The sequence below is a fragment of the Ciona intestinalis genome, unplaced genomic scaffold (assembly GCF_000224145.3).
Source record: "Ciona intestinalis unplaced genomic scaffold, KH HT000162.2, whole genome shotgun sequence".
Taxonomy (NCBI): Eukaryota; Metazoa; Chordata; class Ascidiacea; order Phlebobranchia; family Cionidae; genus Ciona; species Ciona intestinalis.
Window position 1 is genome coordinate 167,081 of NW_004190484.2, and position 20,365 is coordinate 187,445.

Consider the following 20,365-nt stretch of genomic DNA (forward strand, 5'->3'; position numbering starts at 1 on the left):
GCTGGCACGGGGTGTTAAACCCGTGTAATAACGACTGTCGTTTTCTGGCCACGCGAGGATAAAGTAAGTTTCATTCATTCATTCATTCATTCATTCATTCATTCATTCATTCATTCATTCATGTTTAAAACACGGTCATGATATTTGGATATTCTGTGCTAACAGTGTCCCATCTGCCCCCACCCTTCTATATACTAATATATATAATAGCATGAAACAAAACCTATACTCAAAAATCAGTCACAGGCACCTACAGATAATTATAAAATATAGAATTGGAACCCAATTTGTGAACAAAATATTAATTTATTTAAAGGTACTATCATTTTTATGCTGTTACAAGTCTATATAAATGCATTTTTGAGGTAGAACACATGGGCGTCGCCAAGGGGGGGCCTGAGGGGCCATGGCCCCCCCCCCAAATTTTGAGTTTTACAGTAATGTTATTGGTGAAAAATAAAATTAAAGTGTTAAACGTGCTAAACAGTGATGTTCAAATGGGGGATCTCGATCCGGTTCCGGATCTTTTTCTAATTAAAAGAAAAAGAAAGAAAACATTTAAGCCTGTTTTTAAATTTCTTACACATGTTAAAATAGCTAAATGATAAGGTGTCAGTCCCTATTATGACGCAAATAATCGCCGTGTGAAATGCTATTATGTCGTAATTAGTTGCCAGGTCAAACAATCGCTATTATGATGGATGAATTCATGTGTGAATCCATATTATTTCGTAATAAACAGTCTACCTGCTAGCTAAGGAAACAAATCTCAAATTTGTGACAAAAATGGCTGGTGGTAGGCAACGAATAGAGTTTTAAATGTAGTTGTAGATCGTTGTGTTTTCATGCGGCGTAATTGTGAAAAATAAATGCCATTCACAGTACGCCTTTCCGTGTTTTGTGTTGTAACTAGGTGGTTTTTCAAACCCAAAATACAACCGTAAAACATTTGGCCCCCACCAAAATTTTAGGCTGGCTACGCCCTTGGTAGAATATGTGTTAGTTAATGTTTATACCCATTATTGTTCGAACAATACCAATTCTTCATACAATAACATACAGTAGGTAAAACAAAATCTTCTGGTGGTATCTTCCCAAAACCTAAAAATATGAAACTTATGTTGCAGGCATTCTAACATGGGTGAATTGCAGAAGCTCCAAACTTAGTACAAAGGTTCAAAAAATCTTTACCGTCGCTAAAGTATTGGCTTTGGTCATTGTTATTGTAATGGGAATCGTACAAGCTGCGAACGGTAGATAAACACTATAAGTTTAAAAGTTTTTAATAAAGTTCGCCGGCGCAATGAACATTGCTGTTTTAACCTTAATCCAGTCTGTTCGTTGTTTAACTTGGTCATTTTCAGCTCGAAATATATTACTAATACTATATTATCATTTGCAGAAGTGTATTGTCTACTTTAATGCAAGCTGTTTGTACGTAACATTAGAGACGAATTATAAAATATATACACAAGAATTAAACCTCTGCCTTAGCTGATGAAAGTATGGGACATCCAAAGTTTTAACTTAAATGTTCGTTATACAACAGGGAAAATAGAAAACTTTTCAAGTTCAAAAGTGTTCGCTGGGTCAACCAGCGATGTGAAGAAAATAGTTCTTGCATTAAATGCTGGTTTATGGGCATTCTCTGGGTGGTGAGTGAAATAGTTTATGTTGTTCGCCGTGGCGTCATGATAAAGCTGGTTAGCGCGCCGCCTGCCTTAAACCAATATAGGCAACGGAGTCCAGGAGACGCCGCTGCTTTCAATGTATATGTCCTTGGACAAGACACTTAACAGCAATTGCTCCAACCCAACGGTCACAAATGGGGTCTCTATGTTGTCAGCCATACAAGAGAAAAAATAACAAATAATTACCCACAAAGTTACATACGTCGTAACTCGTAAGCATGTGCATTAAACAGAACACTTATTTTATATTGACTGTCGTTTTTCGGCCCTGCAAGGATAAAGCAAGTTACACTCGTCAGCATTCGTTCATGTTTGGTACAGTTGTGGCTGGATGGATACCAATGTAATAATATTTGTTTCCTTGTTTTGTTTTTGAATTAAAATCGAAACTTGTATACAGGAACGAACTGAACTACGTCACTGACGAAATAAAAAACCCTTCCAGGTAGAATTAAACATACCTCGTTTTTTTTGTTTGAATGCGACCCAATATATTTTACAGAAATCTTCCTTTGGCGATCACCACTTCGATGTTCATAATTACGGTGTTGTACGTTTGTATAAACCTTGCATATTTTACAGTCCTGGATCCTGAAATGGTGGGATCCGGCGCCACAGCAGTGGTGAGCGCTATATTTGTTTTAATAACATGCATATATTAGGGTGGAAGAATATGGGATACCTTTTAATTCTAGTTTCTTCCCATTTGGTAGTGAACAGAGAACATTCAAAGAAGTATAAAACCGTATCCTCACGACCCTTATAAACCGTTGTTAATTGTTCAAAACACGATTCGGGTATTCGAATATTATGTGCTAAAGGTTTCCTACCTTTTCCCACTCTCTTCGTTGTCCAATATAGGTGTTTGTGTGGTCTTATACTACTCTACCGCAGCATGATTAACTAGATGTAAAATCATGTTTATCTGCACCAAGGTCTTCGGCAAGCTTACTATGGGACATTGGAGTATTTGTATTCCAATATTTGTTGCTCTCTGCTGCTTTGGTGGGATAAATGGATCGATATTCACATCTTCTCGGTAATGCAGATCAGGTATGTGTCATGTGGAATGATGTTGACTATATTCCAGATTATTCTATATCGGGGCATGTGAAGGTCATCTGCCCTCTATCATGGGGATGATCAACACGAAGAGCTTGACCCCAACACCTTCCATAATTGTCATTGTAAGCAATTGTATGCACACGTATTTAGCGCTGTATACGTAAAACATTATATCTTCAGGGATCATTGAGTGCAGTGTACATGGTAACGGAAGATGTGTTCCTTTTAATAAACTACGTCAATTTTGTTTACTTTTTAAGCATGGGACTTGCCATAACTGGTCTCGTAGTATTGAGGTTTCAGCAACCGCGAATGGAACGTCCGCTTAAGGTATTTAAGTATAACAAGTATAAATAATTCTATTTAAGTTTAGTTTTTAGGATTGTTCCAAATACGTTTGCCTTACAGTAAGCTAATAAAACGAAATCCGAAGATATAATATGGATTTTGTAGTTACAAACTATTATCAAACCATTTTATTTAGTTACCATTGATTATTCCGATCACGGCAGCTTTCCTATGTTTCGGTACTGGCATCATTTCCTTTGTAATTTCACCGATAGAGAGCGGTATAGGTCTGGGAATGGTCCTAACCTCTGTACCAGTGTATTTACTTGCTATAAAAGCAAAGAAACCAACTTGCTTAAACAAAGTTTACGGTAAGGGCGTTTCATAATATTTGCTTTTTGCACAAATTTGAACTTAATAAATTAAAACCTGTAAGCGCAGGCCAGTAACTAAGTAGACTCAAATTAACTACGATGATTATAATCCATGTTTTACTGTTTAAGACGTTCTGTTCATATTAGAGAAGCCTTTAGTAACATATGTCGTTTTACAGGTATCGTGACAGTTTTCTTGCAATGTATTACAAACTGTGTCATAGAAGAAATTGAACTGCCGTTTGAATGAAGTTCAAAGTTCCAAGAAAATATATGCTTCCAAATCATGTGTTATTTGTTGTTAACTAAAAAACTGTGTTTAGGGACATAGGCAAAATGTTTAACAGTATGGTGATTGTGATACTATATGTTGTAAATAAATGTGACATCTGTTAAACTTGTACAATTAAACTTCTGGCGTATGTATTCTCGATCAAAGTCTGATGTGCAAAAGAGAGACAGCAGCATGATCGTGCGGTTTGCCGAATCAATAATTTGCCTTATTCTCACGGAACCCTATGATGGGTAAATATATTGCGGTGATAATATTTGGCCAATACAAACTAAATTTCTGTCAGATATTAGTAGTAATATTCATAATGTTCACAAAAGATAACAACTATAGGTGTCTAAAACCTATGATTGGTTGCGAATAGTACTTAAAAACTTTGTAAACTTATGTTTTTGTAGACGTGTTTAAGCTATGTAGCACTTTCAGCGAATATTTGGCTGAGATCCTTGGTTACTTATTCCTCGCTGTTTTCTTGTTTAAGTACTTGTGTGTTTTGAGTACTCCCACTTACTGCCAAAACTTGGTTGCGTCAGTTACTAAAGGTTATAGCACTACTATCACCAATAATGGAGACCAAAGTAAGGAAACGTAACCTGGATTCCACATCAAGCGCTACAGTAACAGATGATAAGCAAAATGTTGTAAAACTAAAACAAGAGGCAAGTAATAATAATAACTTTATTCGTCTCTTTGATTATGGTAGCAAAGATTTAGAAATATTTTAAACTACAATACGGATATATAGTTACAAAACAACAGTTGTTAAAAGATGATTACAGTTAAAACATATGTATTTACATTTAGTTGAAAGAAATAAGCATGGTTGCTACATCTAGGAACAGTGTATAATCTTTATAAAAATCCTAAATAAGAATGTTGGGTTAATTACGTCTTACCAGGTGGGAGTCCTTGGTGGAATTTCTCTTGTGGTTGGGACGATGATTGGATCTGGTATTTTCATGTCACCTGCCAGTATATTGATTCACGCTCATTCCGTTGGTGCTAGTCTTTGTATATGGGCCGCTTGTGGGGTTCTCGCAACGTTCGGTAATGTTTATTTTGTCTGTTTATATATATAAAAACATGTTGGTTTACATTTCCTAAACAAATCACTTCCCATTATCGCAGGAGCTATGAGTTACATTGAGCTCGGATTGATGATTAAGAAATCTGGAGGAGAATATCAATATTTGAAGGCAGCGTATGGAGAAGTTGCTGCGTTTCTATTTGCGTGGACAAGCATAATTGTTACAAAGCCATCTTCGTTTGCAATTATAGCAATTGGGTTCGCTCAGTACGTTACTGCACCTTTCTATCCTGGCTGTACACCACCCGCTACCATACAAAAATGCGCAGCAGCATTTTGCATACGTAAGTATAAGTGAGGTATGTTATTGAACTAACATAACACCCGTGTCTATATATTTCTATTGCAGTGATCATCAGCTTGATAAACTGCTTCAGCGTTAAGCTCAGCAACTTTGTTCAAATTTTCTTCACTGCTGCAAAGTTGCTCATCATAGCATCCATTATTATTGGTGGGTTCGTCATGCTTGGTCAAGGTCACACTGAAAATTTGACCAATGGTTTCGAGGGTTCTGCTAAATCCTTTTCAGCCATAGCGGTGGCATTTTATAGCGGACTTTGGTCTTACGACGGCTGGTAAGACAACTTTCGATGGGGTCATTGTATAAATGTTCATTATAATTAAAAGTGCAAACCGATTCATTGATTTCGGCTGTTTAGTTTATAAGCGTAGCCTTATTTATCATCAATAAATCCAATCTCTTATTTAAACAGGAACCAATTGAACTTTGTCACGGAAGAGTTACAGAACCCAGTCAGGTAAAACAATATTTATTTTAAAATTAACATTTTAATCTTTTACCATATTTTTGTTTTGTTATTAAGAAATTTTCCATTAACGATCATGATTGGAATACCGATGGTCACAGTACTTTACATTCTTGTCAACATCGCGTACTTCACTGTGATGACGCCAAGCGAAATTATTTCATCAAGTGCTGTAGCAATAGTAAGAAAATATATTGTTGAAATAAATACGAATAATACCAGTTACGTTCGAGGACGAACCAAAGCTGATAAAACCTTACATTAAACGTTTAGACCTTTGGTGATCGAGTATTTGGACCAGCAAGTTTTATTGTACCAGTGGCAGTTGCGTGTTCGACCTTCGGTGCAGCAAACGGAAGCGCATTTACTGCTGGCAGGTAAAACGTTCTACTGCTTCCAAAAGCTGCAATTTTTAGCTTGTTTTGTTATATACATATATGCGACATAAACGCATTACATGCTACTCAATCTTTATTATTAATGAGTTGCTCACATACGAACATGTACACTTAAACATGATTCAGAAACAGAACGGTCTGTTTACTTTCAAGTTCATTTATAAATTAACTTCACAAAATTAATATTTACATTTATCTTCTCAACTAAGAGTTAAAAAATTAAAACTTTAAAAATTATCGAATGAGCTTGATATTAGTATATTATACTGATCGTATATATGTTTACTGTTGTTAATATATCACGGTAGGTTGACATACGCTGCAGGACGGAATGGTCACATGCTCAAATTATTCTCGTACATAAGCGTGACCAAACTAACTCCATCACCAGCTTTAATATTTAACGTAAGTAAACAAGCAAGCCATGTGTTTAAACAAAGTATAGTAGAATGGGAGAAGATGGGACACTTCGTCAAACGGGACAAAATCAAACTGTACGAAATATTCAAGTTTTCGTTACAAATCTATGAAACTAATTTAATCGTTCGGACTCGCAAACTACAAAATACCTCACTATTTCGCATTTTTTTACCCGTTCAAAAATAGTTTCTATTTAACATATTTTTTAATATTTAACAACAGTAATCACCTTTCACGCGCGTTTTATAAAGCCGTGATAAAATTAATTCTGTTGAATAATTCTGTAGTAATGTTTTTCTAATTATCATTAAATGGGGGTCCGTATAAAATGAAAATTAAAAAATGTCTCTTCTGACTAAGTATCCCATTTCCCCCACCCAACTATTTAATAACTTAATTTGTATCTTCGATTACGGTAGTAAAGATTTAGAAATATTTTAAACGAAATGACAGGTATTCCGCTGGTGTTAAAACGCGCTTATATTTAAAACATATTTACACCTAAACGAAAGGAAATAAGCGTGGTCGCTACATAGGTTTTATGCCATAAGTAACAGGCGCTCTTGCATACACGACAATATACGTCAAGCATGACTTGGTAAAACATTTATGTCTGAACGAGAATAATTTGCCAATCATTAAAAGTTCGTTGTTGCGGTTATAGGAATAGAGCGCACATGTGTTTGTACAGCTATTTGACTTAAGCCTACGTATGACAATCGCAATATTTGTCTTGACCACCAGTTCAAACAAATACTGTAGCTGGATACGCAGGAAAACGCTAATTATTTAAAAGTCGATAAATGAGTAGTAAATCAGATTTAAGCTTAAGTCCCCTTTCATTCTAAAATATTAATATACAATAGTTGGTATGATAACAAATTTTCTACAGTCTTTCATTGCCCTGTTGATGATCATACCAGATGCTTCCAATTTTTCCACATTAATCGACTACTTCACTTTTGCATCATGGATCTTCTACGGAGCTACTTTTCTATCTGTCATCGTACTTCGATTTCGTAAACCGGAATGGAAGCGTCCATACAGGGTGAAACTACATGTGGCACATTACCTTTATACCCACCAGTCCGTATATAAACCCGTTTCATCTTTGTTCTAATGTAGAATTGAGATTAATTGTTGATTGTTAGAATCAATTCAACAATAAAATTTAAAAACAATAAAATGACTATTTTTTCATAAAGCTTTAACACTAAAAATTAAAGTATTTGCCGCCTAATGTTTTCTCAGATTAACCGCCGTTTATTAATGTAAAAGCTGTCAACACATCGGTGATATATTACAAAAGACGTACTTTACAAAACCAACAAATTAATGTCTTTGCTAAACTGGTTTCATTCTCAGGTGTTCATTGCCATTCCTGCAATCTGTTTTATTACGTCATGTTATTTAATCGTGGCTCCAATCATCGACAGTCCACAACTCGCATACCTCTACGCGGCAATCTTTATCATTGCTGGGTTGGTCTTCTACTTTCCGCTGATATACTTCAAAAAAGTCCCACCGTTTATGGGTACTTTAATTCATACATCACTTAACAGTACTGCTGTTGGGTATATTTTTTTATATATGTATATATATATCAAAAAACACTATAATGTATATCTTTATATATATTGTTTTTAATATATGCGAATTTTATAAAAAAAAGTGAAGCCCAAGTAAACAAATAATTCAACCCGTTTTCCATGTATAGGCTCTTAAGTAAATTATGTGATATTCCTTTAATTTTAGCCATGCCAATGTACACGTGGCAGCAAATTACTCACTTAAACCATTACATTATATCACTTCAGAACCATTGACAAGTTTTCTTCAACAAGTTCTTGAAGTAGTCCCTCCTCCTGATATGGAAGATGATGACGATGGTGATAAAGATCAGAAGATCGAGGAAGAAGCGAAGTTTTAAAGTTTTTTTGGTTTATTATTCTGGCCTGTCCTAAAACACCAACAATACATATGGTTGCTGGAACTACAGACTGTATGTTGCCAGAATATCTTTTACATGTTTATTTTTCTGGCAATAATTATAAAGCAGCTATATTATAAATGGGGTGACATTTTAAATTCTCACCGGGAATGGAAATTGTAAAAGAAATAATCCACCCAGTCAATTGTTGTATACTTTCTACTCATATCCAAGTATATCGAGGTACATGCGTGCAAAACATGTATTGTATATCACTATCTAGGTGATAAAGAATATTACATATATATTTGTATAAACTTCTGTACATTTTTAGTTTTTGGCTATTTTAATTGGATTGTATTTCTTGTATGCTTCGTAACATTTGCTGTGTGCTATGTGATTTCTATGGGCGACATGAAATAACTCATGTTTATATACGGACTCTGATGTAAATAATTCGATAAATGTCTTACAAAAAATCATACTAATTACATATTAATCAAATTATTACAAAGTCGATTGTCAATTAAAACAATGCATGCTAGGCGACGATTTAGTACAATGGGGAAAGACGGGACATCGGGGACCATAATATCTAAACATTCTGATCGTGTTTTAAACAATTACCAACGATCTATGGGAGTCGTGAGAATACGATTTATTAATTCTTTGATTTTTCTTTGTTTACTGCCAATTGGGACGAGAAAGTAGAATGAAAAGGTGTCGGGCCTTCCCCTATATTCTACTATACTAAACCAACAATAAATCGGTGAAGACGTGTTATATTATGGAAGAAATGCGCGTGTGTAAGATTTTCACAAATTACAGAATTCTGAACTTTCAGAATGTATGTAATGTGATTTATATCACAACAACACTATATGGAGTGTTTTTTTTATGGGGAACCTCTGTCTCTTGAAGGCCCTGCACGCAGAGGTACAGCTGATGCCACTCGTGTTCTGCATCCTAACCAGATATCAAGAGGATCGATTTGAAGAACCTCAACCTTGTAGTTGTTTAAGTAATGAATTTTGTTTTCTTTGAAAAACATGGAATACCCTGAAATAGAACTTTTTATAAAGTGAGAATGAGCTGATTACACAGTTTACATTTTTGTTGTTTTCACCCGCTATCAACCATATTGGAAGAATGTTAAAATAATATCTAACCTTTTCTAGTGTTGCAAGTTTCGCGACGGCTGTTTACTTAACGTGAATAATTTTAAGCAAGTTTTAACATAATACTTAACAATCTAACTATATTGTTGATCCCTACCGAAATAGATTAAATTTTATGACCCTTTATGACCTTTTTTCATAACAAAATATATAAACGCAAGTAGTCACTTACGTGCTCTTGTAGGATCTTCCATCGCAGCATCAACGTTACGCGGAACTCGTCTCCATAGTGACATCGGTTTTGGATAACCTCGATCCATTTTGCTTTTTTCTTCGTTATACCTATAATTGATAAATAACAAGTAAGTTCTATTAAAAAAAACAAAGTATAGTGGTATAGTATTGCGAGATAAACCCATACATGTAAAGTGGGACACATATTTTTTTACGATGCCCTATGATTATAAACAACCAAAAGGTAACGAGATATTCGACATATTTCTGACATTTATATTAAGTGCGCACCAAAGCAGATTACTGTTTTTAACTATAAAAATTCGATGTTAAATGGAAACAGTATTTTTCCAACGAGTGAAGAATACTCTAAAAACGAATGAACGAACGAATGAATGAATGAATGAATGAATGTAACTCACTTTATCCTCGCGTGGTCGAAAAACGACAGTCGTTATAACAAGGATATTCATACACCTCCTGCCAGCTTACGAGTTACCAAGTATATGTTACTAATACTACGTTGTTAGTTTAAATGCTCGCTTAATCACATTAAAAGCGCCACAATTTTGTAGTTATTATGTTTGCCATTAGGACAATAAGTCCTGGTGTATATTAATAAAACTCTTTTTAAGCTTTTGAATTAACAACGGTTTGATAGTACAATCATGAGTATCATCCCAAAATCGTCACATATTGTAATTTTTTATACATAAAAGAATTTGTGCTTAAAGGGGCATACAAACGAAAAATCAAAATTTGGGTATTAATAGATATGCTCAAATGTGATCTAAAGGTACCAATAAAGTTATAAAATACGAAACAGCTTTTGAAAAAATGAGTTTCAAAACCGCAAATTCAACCGCTGGAGTAAAAAAAGTGGCCATGGCATACTGCATGGGATTTCCAATTAGAAATATTTTCATCAAAATTAAGTGATTTTTTTCTTATGGGAAATCCCATGCCTTGTCGAAACAGTCGAATTTTTCTTACTCCAGTGAGTTATTTTTCGCATTTCTTTTAAAAAGCTGTATTATTTTAGGAAACTTTGATGGTACCTTTAGGTCACATTTGGGCATCTCTATCCATATACAAATTTTCATTTTTCGTTGGTATGCCCCTTTAAGTGTATTACAATTATTCACCTATAAAACTGTTCTCCTACAAAAAAGTAAGTACGCTTCCTGTTCTTGGATCGCAGCCAATTAAGCGCGGCATCCATCTTAAAGTTGGCATCCGCAGGAAGACCCAATGTACTCACTTGCTTCGGATAACCTGCCATTAGCCTTTCTCCCGAAAACATCCAATATCGGGTACCTGTAACGACGACTTTCAGGTTTACCGAAAAAACAGCTTTGGATATTATTTGATAATAACAGGAGCAGTTATTTTGTGAAAGTTTTCTGTCGTGTTTATAAAAATCAGATATGAAATCTACCTTTGAAAAACACAAGAGGTCCATCGTTCGGTTTTCGATACACAGCGTCAATCGAATCGGGCAAATCCGGCCATTGACTGTTTATTGGATAAGGTCCACTTTTGCTGCCAGTAACTATATTCCAGCGCCAAAATTGACTTTCCTATAAAACAGATGTATTCAAAAATATTCCGAAAGAAACAGTTATTTTTAATATATACAAACCAGAAATATGAAGATTTCGTCTCCGAACTTTAGCATTCCGTCGACCTTGGACAGTGAGCAAATGTTCGTGTCATCGGTCCCTGTTCCTGTTCCCGTTCCGTCCCGGTTCCCGTCCCGGTTCCCGTCCCGGTTCCCGTCCCGGTTCCGGTCCCCGTCCCCGTCCCCGTCCCCGTCCCCGTCCCGGTTCCACTATCAGTCCCCCCTTCTGTAACTATATTTTGAAGATATTTTACTACTTGCATCGTCAGCTAACGTTATAAAGCATATTTGTTATAGTTAACACTGTACCTGATAAATCTCCGCCACACTTTTCTAGAACAAGTGGCTGTAATGGTGTTGTTCGTGCAGCTGGATAAAGGTCCCGTGCTCCATTAACATCATCTTGTGGAAGACGGAAATTTGTAAACTTTTGATACCTTTATTAATTTGAAAATTGATTTAATGTTTGTTCTTTGCTAAAACCAACTGTTCTATAACTTACATTGGATACATAAGAGCTCCCTGTGAGTTGGAGTGATCCAAACCAATGGTGTGCCCAAACTCATGAGCTGCCACAAGAAACAAACTGTATCCGGACTCTTGGCAAAATCCGTACTTTCCATCGGTGTCGTAGTTGTCAGTGGTAGAACACCATTTTTTGTAATCACTTCGACCAATGGTCGTACAGTCGGAATAACTGTTGCCATTAAATATGAATGGAAAAACACACGACGCTCCATTTGCATTGCCGCCTTCGGTTCCACGCGCTGTTGAAAGACAGAACAGTTTAAAATAGTTGTTAATTTTGATTATTAAATAATTTTACTATTTGAAGTATACACGTAAACACCACAAAATAATAAAAGATTTGAAAATCGAGTTTAAACCTTACTTTCTTGCCTTGAAGTTTTTAACATGTTATAGTAGGGTGGGGAAAGATGAGACACATTGTCAGACGAGACTTTTTTAAATTTCCTTTTTATGGAATCCCATTTAATGATAATCAGGAAAAAAAGGTTACAGAATTATTCGACAGTATTATAACGACTTTATAAAACGCCCGTCAAAGCTGATTACTGTTTTTAAATATTAAAAAAATATGTAAAATAGAAACAGTATACTTTGAACAGGTAAAAAAATGCGAAATAGTAAGGTGCCATTTTTTAATGCTCGCTAAATCATAGTAAAGCCAATGATTTTTTTGCGTGTGCGAACGATTAAACTAGTTTCATAGCATCATAAAACAACCTTGAATATTTTGTACAGTTTGATTTTGTCTCATAAAACTAATTTTAGTTTTGTAAAAAAAACACTGAGATATAAGCATGAAGAAATTAGTGAGGGGTCAATATGACTTTAATTTAAGATAAAAACAACAAAAAATATCGGTTTAACGTTATATATATGAAGTTTACATGGCAAAGAAACTAGCACAGCCTGTTAAATTCGGTGGGTTAACTACAAGTTGCAGAATACTGCTAATGTAAATATATTTCAATTTAGAGACCCATCTTCCCCCCATTGTAGTTTTGTATGTTTTCATTGCCAAACTTTTAAAAATTTGCTTTTAATTAAGTAATTTAAACCTCAGGGGATATTCAACTATAAGATACTGATATAATAAAAATATAATATTTTGAAAATATACTCGAAATTTGGTCATTTGCACTTGGTGATAATTTATGACAGAGTAGTAATACTCAATTTGTAGCAAAAATAACAACTTTTTCAATAGTTATAATCAATTTTCTGTTATTACAAGTTCATCATATACATTTGTAGGATACAATATTTATCCATTGATGTTCGAACATTACCCATTGTCGTTCAAACAATACCAATTGTTTGTTAAAAACTATAGTAGTAAGCCGGAGTAGGGCAAGAAAAAGAATGTTTAGACTAAATTTTCAAAGCGTACAGTATTATTTCGTGTTATTTACGTATATTCCTATTTATAAATACACTTAATAATCAAAATTAACAATGATTTTAAACTGTCCCATCTTATTCTCTGTGTTTTCGAATTTGTAAAATTTCACTTGTTGTGCGGATAGTTAAATAACTCCTCGTGTGTTTTATTATATTTTATTAAATTGGTGTCAATTAATAAAGGAATGATAGTACTAATTCGTGGTATTACCTAAAAACCGTCATCTATTTTGATTTTGGAAAAATTTGGCAATGTGTGCTTAAGTGTCCTATCTTTCCCCTATGTACTATATATACATATATATATATATAATAGTCATATTGACTCTTATGTTTATACCTCAGCTTTTTTACAAAACTAAAACTAATTTTATGAGACTAAATCAAACTTTACAAAATATTTAAGCCCTTTTGTTTAATAAACTACGATACTGGATCGGTGATTCAAACTTGCAAACTAAACATTTTTAGAAGTTTTTTTTTAGCCATTGAAAAATGTTGTAGTCGTTTAACATAGAATTTGAATTTCTAACAACAGTTATCACCTTTGCTGCGCATTTGTTGAACCGTGAGAATACTGTCGAATAACAATGTAAAATTGTTTGTCAGAAATTGAATGGGTACCGGTAAAATGAGATTTTATTTAAAAGCACGTCTCACGCCGAGTGCCGTCTTTACCCACATAATATGCACATGATTGTAGGGTGGGGGAAGAAGGACCATTTCATCTTTATTGTATTGTCCCATTTGGTAGTAAACAAAGACTATTCAAAGAATTATAAAACCGTTTACTCGCGACTTTTATAAACCGTTGTTAATTATTTAAAACACTATCAAGATATTTGGATATTATGTGCTAAAGGTGTCCCATCCTACTTCATAGTACTATGATTCGAAAACGCCTTTTGATTATATAAATTAATTATATAAAATTAATTATATAAATTGGCTGTGTGTTTTTGGTCCCACTTGGAATACATATCGAGTCAATAGTCCATATTTCCTACGGTATGCACGTTTAAACAAATATAATATAAATACCTCTATCAGGACAGAATCCCCACTTTTTATCAGTATCAAAACTGCTGGTAGTCGCACACCATCTGTATCCATCCGATCTTCCATCGTATGTGCATGTGTTGTATGTTTCACCCAGAAAATTGAAAGGAAAAGTGCATGGGTCCCCATCGGCGTTTCCACCATATGTGAACAGTGCTAAATATTTATTGTTAAATAATGTTGCATACAGTATAGTTGTATATGTGATTGGTAAGTTTGTTCATTTATAGTAATTTACTCGGTAAAGCAGTTTTCGCCTGTTTAAAACCAAATTTCAATACGAATGAAACTTTTGATTACTTACCTTCGTGTGGACAAAATCCGAACTGCTGATCTTCATCAAAGTTCCGAGTGGTGGCGCACCATTCCATTCCGTCGGATCTTCCGGCTGTTGTACAAGTCGTGTATTCGACGTTTTGGAACATGAAGGGGAAGTGGCAAGGAGCTCCATCCGCATTTCCATAATACGTATCCGCCACTAGATACATATAAACATCAGACATGACTATAGATTGATGAATTTGATTTAAAACATACCTCTACCATCGCCAAGAGTCCAAAACTCTCCTTCGTCGAAATGTGCGTCCCCAGCAAGCGAATGAGTTCCCGCAGCAAATGCGTGCGCTAACAGACCGTCCTTACCGTCAAATGGATACCCATCTCCGTGTTCCTCTGGGAAATAATATTTATAGACTGGTGCTTTTTTTTGTGGATACCACAATATTAAGCATAAATGTAAAGCTTTAACAAGCTAATTTAAGACAACTTTACAATAAAATGATGTTAACTTTTAAAAATAATTTAAACAACTTTGTAAACTGAGTAAACCAACTAAACAAAATGACGACACAAAACGGATCTCGACCCACTGCTGGTTGAAAAGCATTGACTTACGATATCCGAAATAAATAATCATATCGGCATCATCAGTTTGTGATTCGACGAAGTTCAAAGCAGTTGCTTCTTCCCACACTCTAAATGCTCTCTTGAATGTGTTACGAACACGGCATGGACTCATGTCTGGTGTGTATCCCGTTATTCTGTACAAAATGATCATTAACCGAAATTATACATCGCCACGTGTGGGTGTGCTGTATTCTGTTCGCTTTAAATTTCTCACTTAATTTTAAAACATCCAAAATCAGGAAAAATAGAAATTTCTTAATGCATGTTTGGGTCATGCAAAATATTCTACAGCCAATACACTCTTGTTTATCGCAACACTTATGTGTGACGTCATATTGCGAACAACACAATCCTTCATTGAATTTACGAGCGCGTGCAGTGATTGGTTTGGTACCCAGGTGTAACCGACACTATACATCGGAATTACCCATTCTATTGAAGGAAATTGTATCATTTTCCGGTCGTATTGAAGATTAAGAGTTAAATAGCTATGATGTAATGTGCAACGTAATTGGATTGTGCTGCGAGTAAATTAACATCGATGTTTTATACAGAAAAATTTCACAAGCATCGTGTATAATTTGAAAATAAATTATGAGGCATATTTTTAAAATGTCATTCACTTATAGGTCACAGTGTTTGATGTCCACCTATCACGGTTAGGGAAGGTGTTGAATTCTGCTGGTGCGTCGGGGTGGCCACATCGGGGTGCCATCATGTACGTAACAGTCGTATCATCCAGTCTCCCTGAAAACCACAAATGTTTGAGTTATTGCAATTTAAACATTTATTTTTTTAATATTAAAAAGTTCAATTCAAATTTGGTAAATAACTTGTAGTTGCATAAAATAAATTACCTGTAATAGGAAGACCATAATTTCGTTGCATCGTTCGTACAAGCGTAGTCTTGTCGGTGAGAGAATTGGAAGTGTAATTTGCTTTCACGAAAAATTCCTATGATAAATACGCTTAAACATTGTATATGAGTTTCTTAACCAAAAACACCAAATTTTAAACTTTTTTAAATCTGATTCTTGGGTTTGCAAAACTAAATATTATTTTATTTATATGAAACTTACAAGAGCTATTTGCTCTTTGTCATCGTCGGTCAGTTCCACAATGCTGTCAGGTCTTCGTGCACCGATGCTTGGGTTTGGGGCAGGACCAACTGGAGGACTTATTACCTGACTAGGAGCCACCACTCCAGGAGGACCGTTGTTCCCAAATTTAACGTTGAGTTGCGATCTAAATGACTGTACAAATCTTGCTGGTGCCCCAGGCGCCCCAAGTGGTGGTGCATTCAAAGCTGCTGGTCTGTTATTTGGGTTTACATACCACCCTTGACCATTAGCATCGAAACGATATTGAGGACTGTCTGCCGATTCAGCATTTGCGATATCTCGCTGAGTCCAACGGCCTCTAACTCTCAGCACCCTTGGATTACGGTAACGATTTCGATTTCTTTGACGCCTGCCTGCTGGAGCGCTGGCGATAAAACCCACAAAAAGCGAAAGACATAACACAAGAAACACTAACTTCATTTTATATCTTTCAGTTTAACAGCGATAAATTTTCTGAAAGAAACTAAGCGTAAATTGTAGGCAAGAGATCTAATTCAATCTTTTCAAATTAGGAAAACTTTATAACGATACTTACTCACGGTCTGCTCGCTTTATACTCCCTGTGCGTATACTATAATGTAAGAAAGATATGTCAGCGTCTGTAGTTTGCAAGCACGGCACTTCTCTTTGTTTGTCGTGCTTCACGCACCAGTTAAGATCAGAAGGCGTGCAAAAATTGTTTCCCCAAAAATGACTCACTCCCAAAGGTAAATGACAAATTAGACTTTACTTGTTTTGAAACAAAATCTGCGATGCCACGTACTTGCAGATAAAAGAACTGCTATATTCAGGAACAACAGCTAACCACACCAGCTATCTACTCCCATGAGTATGACTTATTTACGATTGAAGCAGCTATACTCTTAGTCGTCGAAAAAAAGGGCGACGACTGCATATCGCAAACTCACTTGTTATTAGTTTATATAACGGTTGTGGAATATGACTTGTCATCAAAATAAACCTTTTTCTGTCGATATATGGTAGGGAAACGGTTTCGCTTATATCGTTTTGAATGAGTCACCTTTTGTTTCTCACTCTTATTGGTGCCGTATCATTCAGCAATATCTTTACAGTTCTTCTATAAGTGTGCAAACTAAAGTTGTTTTTAAGTTGGAAGAAAAGTTACGTCGCTACATGTCAAGTGTGAAAAGAAAGTACAGCTAATAAAAAGTATAACTAGACGGAACTCGGAGTCAATAAGTATTATGCATAACTTATGATACTTACTTTTCTATTTGCAAACGTAAATATAACTTAAATCTTTTTACAAATTACAAATTACATTTTAACATTTTATCTTTACAAGGAAACTACGATTCTCCTAACAATCTGACTAATGTGTGATTCAAGTAATAACCCTTAACAATCTGTGTCATTCGATAGAAAATTACCAGCTCAGTTTAAACGGAAAATCTGCTTTCGTTAGAATTATACATATATGGTGATAATTGATGTTTCGACGTTACTTTAGTAACAGTTTCATAGACTTGGAAAGTTGGAAGTGAAATACGTCATAGGTTTTTCCGTCGCCAGTTTTTCAAACGACAAAATGGGTCAATACAAGAGAGCTGTAATCACTAGACATGTTTATGAATAACGATTGGTTAAGACGATGTGAAAATATGTAGAACCCCTACTACCTTTGGTTGGAGACAGGCTCGCTAACCAACTGTGCTACGGCGCCGAACCAATATATATGTTGCGTTTCCGTTTAAAATATTAAATATTTCTAAATCTTCGCTAACGTAATCGAGGAGACAAATAAACTCAATACTACTAATATAATATGGTACAATGGGGGAAGATGGGACACTTAAGCACATATTGCCAAATATTTCCAAAATCAAAATAGATGACGGTTTTTGGGTAATACCACAAATTAGTACTATCATTCCTTTATTAATTGTCACCAATTTAAATATAATAAAACACACGTTATTTAGCGATCCAACAGATGAAATTTAAAAATTTGAAAACACACAGGATAAGATGGGACAGTTTAAAATCATTGTTAATTTAGATTATTAAGTGTATTTATAAATAGGAATATACGTAAATAACACGAAATAATACTGTACGCTTTGAAAATTAAGTCTAAACATTCTTTTTCTTGCTCTACTGCTATAGTTTTTAACATGTTACCTATACATTATAATATTGCATAACAATTAGTATTGTTTGAACCACTATGGGTAATGTTCGAACATCAATGGATAAATATTGTATCCTACAAATGTATATGAACTTGTAATAACAAAAAATTAATAATAACTATTGATAAAGTTTTTATTTTTGCTACAAATTGGTTATTACTACTCTTTTTTTGGCACAAGCCCCTTCTTATAAGTTATCACCAAGTGCAAATGACCAAATTTCGATATGTTTTTAAAATATTATTTTTTTATTATATCAGTATCTTATACTTGAAAACCCCCTGAGGTTTAAATTACTAAATTAAAAGCAAATCTTTCAAAGTTTGGCAATAAAAACATACAGAACTACAATGTGGGGGAAGATGGGACTTAAATTGAAATATATTTACATTAGCAGTGTTCTGCAACTTGTAGTTTAACCCACCGAATTTAACAGACTGTGCTAGTTTCTTTGCCATGTAAACTTCATATATATAACGTTAAACCGATATTTTTTGTTGTTTTAATCTCAAATTAAAATCATATTGACCCCTGCCTATTTTCTTCATGCTCACATCTCAGTGTTTTTTTTACAAAACTAAAACTAGTTTTATGAGACAAAATCAAACTGTACGGAATATTCAAGGTTGTTTTATGAAGCTATGAAACTAGTTTAATCGTTCGCACACGCAAACTAAAAAAAATCATTGGCTTTACTAAGATTTAGCGAGCATTAAAAAGTAGCATGTTACTATTTCGCACTTTTTTACCTGTTCAAAGTATACTGTTTCTATTTTACATATGTTTTTTAATATTTAAAATCAGTAATCAGCTTTGACGGGCGTTTTATAAGGTCGTGATATTACTGTCGAAAAATTCTGTAACCTTATTTTCCTGATTATCATTAAATGGGGTCCGTGAAAAGAAAATTAAAAAAAGTCTCGTCGGACTAAGTGTCCCATCTTCTTCCACCCTACTGTATTATTATTAATATATTAGTTGCGTAGGTTTCTAATACCAAACTTTGAAAGGTTTATTTTAAACTTAATGGTTTATACGCACATATGGAGATAATTTATGAGAAGTGGCTTGTGCGAAATACAGTCTAAAAGTTTCATTTGTCATTGGGCACCGTAGAGCAGTAGGTGAAACGCGTTTATTCACGTGTTACAACTCATTGAACTTATTATGAGGATTAGGTGATTGGTAAAGAATAAGTGTAAGTGTGCTTTATGTACAACTTGCACTATGTGTTGAATTATAATCTTACACTAGTTATCCTTGTCGTCGCTAAAAGAACGTTTGTTTTGGGGAATTTGGAGAAACTATAATAACGCAGTATCTAGATAGTAGAATTTAATATTAATTATATGATGTTTCACTAAAAATCGATGATAAATAAGTATAAGAGTATATAGCGCTTTCAATGCGCCCCCAGTTTAATACAGGCGTCTATAGCTGTGTAGATTCCTTATCTCACTAACACGCGTATTCTAAAATTCCCAGACAGGTTAACGAATTACCAGTGTTTCGACAGGTCGTATATGACTTGAAATCGTAGCATAACCGTTTTTAGGCGCGTAAGCACATATTTATAATGTCTCGAGTGCAACCTCGCCTGGCGTAACACTTGGGTTTATCTTTTTTTTATTAAAAGTTATTGGAGATTATTACTATATACACTTATTTATATTTGCACTACAACGTAAACAAAGCCAAAAGTTACCGATTACTGTGTTACTAATGGTTTCCTATTGAATAGCAGTTTTCTTGACTTGCAAGCGTCATGATCAATAATTACTCAATATTTCAACGATTTTATACGTTATGAATTATAATAATATGCCTAGTTAGAAATATTTCATTAAGTGGAATCATTTAAATAGAGTACATTTCAAATTTAACGCTTAACAAAACGAAAAAGTTAATTGTT

At 34.6% G+C, this 20,365-nt stretch overlaps 3 protein-coding genes across 5 annotated transcripts; 2 read left to right on the forward strand and 1 right to left on the reverse strand.

Annotated features, from left to right (window-relative positions):
- Window positions 1–1,103: 1,103 nt before the first annotated feature.
- Window positions 1,104–3,844, forward strand: LOC100177320 (large neutral amino acids transporter small subunit 1-like). Of its 3 annotated transcripts, none has more exons than XM_002119382.5 (9): window positions 1,104–1,253; window positions 1,550–1,655; window positions 2,092–2,136; window positions 2,194–2,314; window positions 2,627–2,730; window positions 2,782–2,878; window positions 2,937–3,086; window positions 3,241–3,415; window positions 3,598–3,844. In XM_002119382.5, exons 1-9 carry the CDS (start codon window positions 1,229–1,231, stop codon window positions 3,666–3,668), a joined length of 894 nt encoding a protein of 297 aa, XP_002119418.2. In that variant the 5' UTR covers window positions 1,104–1,228; the 3' UTR covers window positions 3,669–3,844. The 3 variants fall into 3 exon arrangements, with proteins under 3 accessions (XP_002119418.2, XP_026694961.1, XP_009861836.1); XM_026839160.1 differs by having other exon boundaries at window positions 3,548–3,725; XM_009863534.3 differs by lacking the exon at window positions 3,598–3,844 and having other exon boundaries at window positions 3,269–3,357.
- A 245-nt stretch (window positions 3,845–4,089) lies between these two features.
- Window positions 4,090–9,092, forward strand: LOC100179666 (b(0,+)-type amino acid transporter 1-like). Its single transcript, XM_002119335.5, has 11 exons — window positions 4,090–4,369; window positions 4,610–4,757; window positions 4,839–5,081; window positions 5,147–5,372; window positions 5,511–5,555; window positions 5,622–5,745; window positions 5,838–5,941; window positions 6,271–6,367; window positions 7,275–7,430; window positions 7,748–7,916; window positions 8,200–9,092. Exons 1-11 carry the CDS (start codon window positions 4,277–4,279, stop codon window positions 8,310–8,312), a joined length of 1,518 nt encoding a protein of 505 aa, XP_002119371.1. The 5' UTR covers window positions 4,090–4,276; the 3' UTR covers window positions 8,313–9,092.
- Window positions 8,801–17,175, reverse strand: LOC100181993 (72 kDa type IV collagenase-like). The gene is made up of 15 exons (XM_026839161.1): window positions 16,259–17,175; window positions 16,037–16,133; window positions 15,803–15,926; window positions 15,168–15,313; window positions 14,811–14,945; window positions 14,578–14,751; window positions 14,256–14,429; window positions 11,788–12,052; window positions 11,595–11,722; window positions 11,366–11,517; window positions 11,307–11,333; window positions 11,103–11,244; window positions 10,810–10,981; window positions 9,663–9,772; window positions 8,801–9,371 (listed from the first exon to the last, which is right to left on the reverse strand). The coding sequence occupies exons 1-15, from the start codon at window positions 16,718–16,720 to the stop codon at window positions 9,208–9,210; spliced, it is 2,472 nt and encodes an 823-aa protein (XP_026694962.1). The 5' UTR covers window positions 16,721–17,175; the 3' UTR covers window positions 8,801–9,207.
- Window positions 17,176–20,365: the final 3,190 nt, after the last annotated feature.